We start from the raw sequence: 9082 nt of genomic DNA on the forward strand, positions 1-9082 counted from the left end.
GGCGGGCTCTGCGTCACAGACCTGGTGTCTGCAGTGCAGCCCGGGCCTGCTTGCCTCCAGTGCCACAGTTCACGCTGCCAGGCCTGCTTGCACCAGTTGGAACATTTCCTCTCTCTCCAGGTTCCGAGGATTCTGAAGACGATGGGGAGACGTTGCGAGAGGTAGCAGGTACTCAGGGGAAAATGGAAGCTACCGGCTCTTTTAATTCTGATGATGATGCGGAGAGCTGCCCGATCTGTCTCAACACATTCAGAGACCAGGCCGTGGGGACGCCGGAGAACTGTGCCCATTACTTCTGCCTGGACTGCATTGTGGAATGGTCCAAGGTGAGTTCACCTCTGGTTGGGTTCTTCCTCCCTTCAGGATAGCCTCCCTGTTTATAGGTGACCCAGCCTGTGGTCAGCCTCTTGCGAGGTTGTAGCTCTCTGCTCTGCGGCTGACCCTGGAGCCACAGGACTGAGTCTGGCTTGGCCTTTGCTTTGTAAGCACCATGGCTCCTGGGGGTGTGGGTGAGCTCATGTGAGGCGTTTGTGGTGTGTCGGTCAGTGGCAGGAGAGAGGACGGCTGTGGATCTCTTGGGACCAGCTGCAGAAACCCTGGATGACTTAGGGGCCATCTCGGCCTGCAAGCCAGAGGCAGGTGTGCTATGGTACTTGGGCGGTTTGCTGCCTTGACATGTGGTTCTCTCAGTTGATGCAGAAAACACCTGTAGTAGCCGGGCGCGGTGGCTCAAGCCTGTAATCCCAGCACTTTGGGAGGCCGAGACGGGCGGATCACGAGGTCAGGAGATTGAGACCATCCTGGCTAACACGGTGAAACCCTGTCTCTACTAAAAAGTACAAAAAAAACTAGCCAGGCGAGGCGGCGGATGCCTGTAGTCCCAGTTACTCGGGAGGCTGAGGCAAGAGAATGGTGTAAACCTGGGAGGCGGAGCTTGCAGTGAGCTGAGATCTGGCCACTGCACTCCAGCCTGGGTGACAGAGCCAGACTCCGTCTCAAAAAAAAAAACACCGGTGGGATACGGCACTCAGTCATAATAACCGGCATTGAAAGGGACTGTCCTTAAAACAGGTGAGGAGAGTTGACTGTAAACACGCAGTGTATTTTATATTTCAAAATGAACCTTTAGAAGCAGTCAGCTCCCCCTGCCCTTTCTGAATACTTGATTGTGAAAAATGTCAAAAAAGTAGAGTGTACAGTCCGAGGATGACTGATGAGTCCCCGACCTCTGTACTCAGGGCTCAGCTCTGACACTGCCACCTCTCAACTCCCTCCCCTCCCTGCAGGTGCACCGGCAGCCCGTGCTGTCCCCGACTCCTCAGAACCGTGACCTCACCCAGGATTCCTAGTGACTGGGTCTTCCTGTTCTGTCTCCCTGAGTAGCTGAAAACTGCCTGTATGCTTAGTTTGAAGCAGGACCCAGACATTGCTAATGCTGCTGGTGGGGGCAGGCTGTGACATCACCCAAAGTCTGGCTCTAGTACTTCCTAGTCCTGTTCTGTTGTGGTGGGTCCACAGCCCACAGTAGATTTAGGCTCAGATTTTTCTTTTTTTGGGGGGGGGGGGGGGGGTTTCGCTCTTGTTGTCTAGGCTGGAGTGCAGTGGTGCGATCTCGGCTCACTGCAGCCTCCACCTTCTGGGTTCAAGCGATTCTCCTGCCTCAGCCTTCCGAGTAGCGGGGACTACAAGCACCTGCTACCACACCAGGGTAATTTTGTATTTTTAGTAGAGACAGGGTTTCACCATGTTGGTCAGGCTGGTCTTGAACTCCCGACCTCAGGTGATCCGCCCACCTCAGCCTCCCAAAGTGTTGAGATTACAGGTGTGAGCCACTGCACCCGGCCACTTTTTTTAATTTATTTTTTTGTAGATGTTTCTTTTGGCAAGTGAGGCTTTCATTTAAATTGAGGAACAAGATACAGTGTGTTTGCTGTGTATTTTCTGTCTGGCATTTATTAGATAAGTATTGGGCAGGAGAGGGAGGGCATTTACAAATAAGTGTATCAGTATAGAAGTCTTACAAATGAGTCTGGGCACAGTGGCTCATGCATGTAATCCCAGCACTTTGGGAGGCCGAGGTGGGTGGATCATGAGGTCAAGAGATCGAGACCATCCTGGCCAACATGGTGAAACCCCATCTCTACTAAAAATACAAAAATTAGCTGGGCATGGTACCACATGCCTGTAATCCCAGCTACTCGAGAGGCTGAGGCAGGAGAATCGCTTGAACCTGAGAGGTGGAGGTTGCAGTGAGCTGCGATTGCACCACTGCACTCCAGCCTGGCAACAGAGGGAGACTCTGTCCCAAAAAAAAAAAGAAATCTTACAAATAAACTGTTAGAATGCTTCTTAGTAAAATTGCTGGATACAAGGTTAATAAAGATTAAACATTGTATTTAGAAATAAGTCATAAAGAGAAGTGTAAGACATTTAAAGAGCTTTTCCAACACAGCTGTGATTGAAGGAAGCAAGGCCCCTTCCCTTTCTTTTTTTTTTTTTTTTTTTTTTTTTTTGAGACAGAGTCTCGCTCTGTTGCCCAGGCTGGAGTGCAGTGGCGCAGTCTTGGCTCACTGAAAGCTCCGCCTCCCAGGTTCACGCCATTCTCCTGCCTCAGCCTCCTGAGTAGCTGGACTACAGGCGCCCGCCACCGCACCCGGATAATTTTTTGTATTTTTAGTAGAGATGGGGTTTCACCGTGTTAGCCAGGATGGTCTCGATCTCCTGACCTTATGATCCGCCCGCCTCAGCCTCCCAAAGTGCTGGGATTACAGACGTGAGCCACCGCGCGCCTGGCCAGCCCCTTCCCTTTCAAGACGTCTTACTCCGTAGAGAGGCCGGGGATGCTGATTCCGTCCGTCCCAGCAGGAGTTCAGAGCGCTTGATGTGTTGTGAAATCAACACACAAGGACAGGAAGGCACCAAGAATTGCCAGGATAGCTTTGAAAAGGGGAGAAATTGCCTCCTGGATATTATGATTTATAAAACTACACTGATTGAACTGGAATCAGTGCAGGATTGAAAGCCAGTCCTAGGGGTTTTGCAGGGGCCCTGAAAGAGACCTGGACATACTTGGGGAGACAGGCGGTGCCTGTGGGACCGATCAGCCTGGGGGCTGCTCACAACACACACACGATGCTGGATGGATTCAAGATTTGAAATTAGAAAGCAAAGCTGAAACTTTGAAAGGAAAGCACGGGCAGCTCTGTGATAAGAAAAGGGAAGGATTTCCTAAACAATCTGAGAGAATGTCTGCAAACAGGCTCTGAGCGTGCGGGGCTTAGCCTGAGAGAATGTCTGCACACGGGCAGTGAGTGTGTGGGGCTCCGCAGCAGGGCTCCTCTGGGAACCCCAGTCCCATCACGGGAGGTGCTGCTGCACGCCCCGTGAGCTGGTGGGGAGGATGGCGCCCCGGACTCCAGAGGGGGGATATCACACGTACAACCTCAAAGGCACACATATTCGTGGGTGTTTACTCAAGAGAAACAGAAGTGCACCCACACAAAGACACGTCCGTCGATGTGCACCACGGGGGATGGACACAGGGGCCGTTGGTGTGGTGGCGTCTCTTCAGTGCTAGGGAGGGCAGAATGCCGTGAGCAGGAGTCCATGCTGTGACTCCAATCCTGAGAAACCCCAGGGAAGATGCACCTCACCACACGGGAGACAACAGGAAGAAACAGCCAGGTGGGAGAGGGAAGGGTCCGAAGACCAGGGTGGGGACTCTGCAGGATGTACATTTGTCAGGGCCCATTGAATTATTCAGTTAAAATCAGTGTTTTCTTGTGTATGGTATAAAACTAACTTAAAGATCTTATGTGGGTCAGAATACTATTAATAAAGGCAAAAAAATTTTTGCCACACATACCTGACTGTTATCTACACTATGAAAAGAAATTTTTTTTGGGATGGAGTTTGGCTCTTGTTGCCCAGGCTGGAGTGCAATGGCGCCATCTTGGCTCACTGCAACCTCCGTCTGCAGGGTTCAAGTGATTCTCCTGACTCAGCCTCCTGAGTAGCTGGGGTTACAGGCACGCGCCACCACGCCTGGCTAATTTTGTATTTTTAGTAGAGATGGGGTTTCTCCGTGTTGGTGAGGCTGGTCTCGAACTCCCGACCTCAGGTGATCCACCTGCCTCAGCCTCCCAAAGTGCTGGGATTACAGGCCTGAGCCCCTGCTCCCAGCCTATGAAAAGAAATTCTAAAAATGTACTAGTGAATGTCCAACAATCTTTTGGAAAAGTTGGCAGAAGATTTGAACAGGGCTCACCGCAGAGGGACCTGTGCACGATGCCACCCCCCTGCCTCCCCGTCCTCCCTTTATTGTCACCAGATGCTTCGCGTTCATGGAGCTGCTCTTACACCCCGCCAGGGCTGGCAGCTCTGCAGGGAGGCAAGGCTCGCTGTGCTCCCTTCACTGCCGTGTTGCCAGCAGCTTAGTGGAGGGCCTGGCACACGGAGGCACCTAGCAGATACTTGGTTTTCAGTGTAAAAGAAATTTTTGACCTCAAAGTGAAAGTGATTTATAAGATTCTCATCCCGTTTTTATTTCTCACAGAATGCCAATTCCTGTCCAGTTGATCGAACTCTCTTTAAGTGCATTTGTATTCGAGCTCAATTTGGTGGTAAAATCTTAAGGAAGGTGAGTGTGGATGCTGCTGTGGAGACCCCAGGCGTGCTTATACCCCTGCCCTGTGGGACAGCACGCTTTCCAAAGTGGGCTTGCTCTCCTGAAATGAGTGTCGGTTAAATGCTTCATAGCAGTTCACTCAAGTGCCCCTGTGGCCATAAGCAGAAAACCTGGAGCTTGAGTTGTGCCCTGTCTGGGGGTTTGGGGTCCGGGTTGGGGGTGAGAGGCAGAGGTGTTGCCAGCTCCTGGAATGTCCCTTGGACCCCAGCCCTGTACCCATCACATCGGGGAGCGGCTTTCTGGCTCGTCTGCTCAGAGTTCTTCATTTTATTTTTGAGACACCGTCTTGCTCTTTCACCCAGGCTGGGGCGCAGTGGCACAATCACAGCTTATTACAGCCTCAACCTCCTGGGCTCAAGCCATCCTCTCCTGCCTCAGCCTCCTGAGTAGCTGGGTCCACAGGCGTTTGCCACCACACCTGGCTTTGTTTGTTTGTTTGTTTAAGTGGAGACGAGGTCTCACTATATTGTCTAGGTGGGTCTTGAACTCCTAGGCTCAAGCTGTCCTCCTGTCTCAGCCTCCCAAAGTGCTGGGATTACAGGTGTGAGCCACTGCACCCAGCTTTTTTTTTTGGAAACTGAATCTTGCTCTGTCGCCCAGGCTAGAGTACAGTGGCACAATCTTGGCTCACTGCAGTTTCACACCATTCTCCTGCCTCAGCCTCCCAAGTAGCTGGACTACAGGCGCCCGCCACCACCACGCTCAGCTAATTTTTTTGTAATTTTTTTTTTTTTTTTTTTAATTTAGAACTGGGTTTCCCATGTTAACCAGGGGGGTCTCAATCTCCTGACCTCATGATCCGCCCAGCTTGGCCTCCTAAAGTGCTGGGATTACAGGCATGAGCCACCATGCCTTGCTTTTTTTTTTTTTTCTTTTTTTTTTAGAGGCAGACCTTGCTCTTATGTGGCAGTCCGGCACCTGCTGCGTTGCCCTGCTTGATGACTTCACTTAGGGGCCACAGAGCTTACCCGCTCCTTTCCATGCATCATACTTTGCTTTTTGTTGAATATTTTCCTCTTAGATCACCACCCTGAGATGGTAGAAAACATAAAAATACTTGTGTGCACGTCGAGGGAGACCCTCTGGGCCTGTGGAGCCCACTGAGGAATCTGAAGCCGATCGATCGATTCTGGATTGACTGTGTATCGTGATGGGAATTGACCATAGGGAGTCTGGGTCGCGTGTGGTGTGTGATCGCTGGTTCTGTCCTAGATCCCAGTGGAGAACACCAAAGCGAGTGAGGAAGAGGAGGAGGACCCCACCTTCTGTGAGGTGTGCGGCAGGAGTGACCGCGAGGACAGGCTCTTGCTCTGTGATGGCTGCGATGCGGGGTAAGGGACGCTTGGGACTGGCACACGTGCCCTGCTGCGAGCGAGGTGGGCCAGGGGCAGGAGGGACGCAGAACCTCCTCCCTCTGTGAAGTCTGAGTCCCAGCACCTGCAACTGAGCTCACCACCCTCAGCAGCGCAGTTCAGTCCTGCGGACCATGGGCACCTGCAGGCCTTCTTATTACACCCATTTACACCTCCACCTTTCCCCAAAAATCATTCTGAGGCTGCTCACAGAAATGCAGGTAACACATCAAGACAAAAAAGAAAACAGCCAGACAGGAGGCTGTGGGGCTGGCCAGCCAGAGGGTGGGACATGGCCTGGTCCCGGCCTTTTTGTAGGGGAGGAGTGGCTCTGCCTGCGTCCATCATCCTGGCTGCCTTGGTCCCTCACCTTTCACCCTGCTCCTCCTTCCCCCAGTTACGCTGCACCTGCTGCTCTCCCTGGCACAGTTGAGCGCCTGCTCTGGCCCTGCGTGGCCCTGGCTCACCTGGAGCCTGTGACACTCGTCTCCACATCCCTGCTTTGTCTCGTTGGCTGTAGGCAGGTGCCTCCTTCCCCATTAGCCTCCTGCAAGGGGCTCTCCCTGTTGATTTGAATAATTTTTCTGCTGTGAAATTATGGCGAGAGGATTCTGGAAATCTTTCCCTTGTTGAAAGAACCAGTGAGGCTGCTCGATCTGGAGCCTTCTCTTCGGCGGAAAGTAGCTGGGTCAGGGTTTGGACTATGGAACAGCCAGAGCCAGGAGGCCTGGACGTGCCATGGCTGGAGCCGCACAGAGGACGGGCTCCTGGTGAAGGCCTTTGCTCTGTGGTGGGTGGTCCTGGTCATCCCAGCTTTGACTCGCCCTTGACCACAGCTGCTTGTGCCCCCACCTGCCACCTCGTTCTTAGCCACATAGGCCTCTGCTCCACTCACGCTGCTGTTGGTGCAGGAATCACTGGCTGTCCTTTCGCAGACACTACAGGGGCCTCCTCGAGGGTCCTACAGGTCACCACCATGTTTGTCTTATCATCAGTTCGCCCTCCTTGTGGCCTGTGGGAGTGTAGGGGCCTTGCAGTACACTCCACCGGCCCCTCCAGGTCCCAGCCCCTGCTTGGTCCTGCCCTCTGCTCTCAGCAGCCAGGAGACGGTCATGCCCTGCTCACATTCGCAAACATCTTGCCTTCCCTCCGTTCTTACGAGTCTGAGCCTAAATCCACATTTTGTGGCAGTTTCCTGAGTGCTCTCCCCTGATGGTCTTCACCTCTTTGGAGTTCCTGGGAGCGTCTGCTGCCAACTGTCCTGGCGTGTGCTGAGCTGGTGCCGCAAGTCTGAAGGGCAGGGCTGCTGCCTTGAGTATCCCAGGAGCCTGGTCACTGCAGCCCTGGACACAGTGCTTATTGGTTGTTGATTACTGAGTTACACCTTGAATATACGCAGAATGCTTTTTTTTTTTTTTTTTTTTTTGTTTGAGACGGAGTTTCGCTCTTTTTGCCCAGGCTGGAGTGTAATGGCGCAATCTCGGCTCACTGCAACCTCCGCCTCCTGGGTTCAAGCAATTCTCCTGCCTTAGCCTCCCGAGTAGCTGGGATTACAGGCATGCGCCACCATGCCTGACTAATGTTGTATTTTTATTAGAGATGGGGTTTCTGCATGTTGGTCAGGCTGGTCTTGAACTCCTGACCTCAGGTAATCCACCCGCCTCGGCCTCCCAAAGTACTAGGATTACAGGCGTGAGCCACTGCGCCTGATCAAGCGCAGAATGCTTAAAAAGAAAAAAAAAAGGTGGAGGAGTGGCTTAGCGCTCCCTGCCTGTGTGTAACACTGGTCCTCTTTACCTGTGGCTGTGGCCACTCTGGGCATGTGAAGGAAGGGCCTGGGCTGGCCTGGAATCGCTGGACACGGCCCGAGAGGCCATGGTGTGATAGGAGAGACCTGGTCCTGGCTGCCATAGGCACCATCCCGGGCAAGGCCCTCATCGCAGGCCGGGGCCGTCAACCTTCTAGTGGCTGGAGGGCAACTGGTAGGCCAGATGAGGCTGTCAGTTTTCAGGCACAAAGCCTAGTTTTCATGTTAGCTTTTATTTTACTCATTTACTTATTTTTTCGAGGCAGAGTCTTGGTCTGTCACCCAGGCTGGAGTACAGGGGCGCCATCTCGGCTCACTGCAACCTCTGCAGTGAGTCACTGCAGCCTTGGTTCAAGCTTCAAGTGGCTCTCCTGCCTCAGGCTCCTCAGTGGCTGGGATTACAGGCATGTGCCACCACATCCGGCTAATTTTTGTATTTTTAGTAGAGACAGGGTTTTGCCATGTTGGCCAGGTTGGTCTTGAACTCCTGGGCTCCAGTGATCCGCCCACCTCGGCCTCCCAAAGTGCTGAGATTAAAGGCATGAGCCACTGTGCCCAACCTAGTTGTAGTACCTTCCAACAAGGCTCTTGGGGATGTTTAAAACTTAATTAAGGCCGGGCGCGGTGGCTCAAGCCTGTAATCCCAGCACTTTGGGAGGTCGAGACAGGCAGATCACGAAGTCAGTAGATCGAGACCATCCTGGCTAACACGGTGAAACCCTGTCTCTACTAAAAAATACCAAAAAAAAAACTAGCTGGGCGAGGTGGCGGGCGCCTGTAGTCCCAGCTACTCGGGAGGCTGAGGCAGGAGAATGGCGTAAACCTGGGAGACGGAGCTTGCAGTGAGCTGAGATCCGGCCACTGCATCCCAGCCTGGGTGACAGAGCAAGACTCCGTCTTTTCAGACTTTGGAATTCTTTGAAAGAAGGTACTGCTCAGTTCTTGCCTTTGCCCGCAGAGAACTTGTGTAAGAGCAGATGTTAGGAGGGGACCTAGTTAGGGCTCTTTGTAGCCCCCCCCGACCTGCTGCCCCTCTGTGCTGGCCTGGCAGGGCGTGTCGTGCGCGGGGGAGTCTGCTTCTCTTCCTGCATACCTGTCTCCTGTCTTGTGTGAGGCCATAGCGAGGGCCACACAGCGGACACCTTCTCCTAGGTGCAGGATTCTTGGTGGAATGGGTTTACTTTTGTTTAACTCGTATCTTTTTTTTTTTTTTTTTTTGAGACGGAGTCTCTCTCT

General features: G+C 52.8%; 1 protein-coding gene across 3 annotated transcripts in view; it reads left to right on the forward strand.

The window, feature by feature from the left end:
- PHRF1 (PHD and ring finger domains 1) overlaps positions 1–9082 on the forward strand; it is a 36923-nt gene that overhangs the window by 11879 nt on the left and 15962 nt on the right. For all 3 annotated transcript variants that reach the window (XM_026447280.1, XM_026447281.1, XM_026447282.1), the window contains exons 4-6: positions 121–326; positions 4556–4639; positions 5900–6018. In XM_026447280.1, the coding sequence (XP_026303065.1) occupies positions 121–326; positions 4556–4639; positions 5900–6018 (409 nt within the window). The remainder of the gene's footprint in view (positions 1–120; positions 327–4555; positions 4640–5899; positions 6019–9082) is intronic.

This window comes from Piliocolobus tephrosceles, chromosome 13 (assembly GCF_002776525.5).
Source record: "Piliocolobus tephrosceles isolate RC106 chromosome 13, ASM277652v3, whole genome shotgun sequence".
NCBI lineage: Eukaryota > Metazoa > Chordata > Mammalia > Primates > Cercopithecidae > Piliocolobus > Piliocolobus tephrosceles.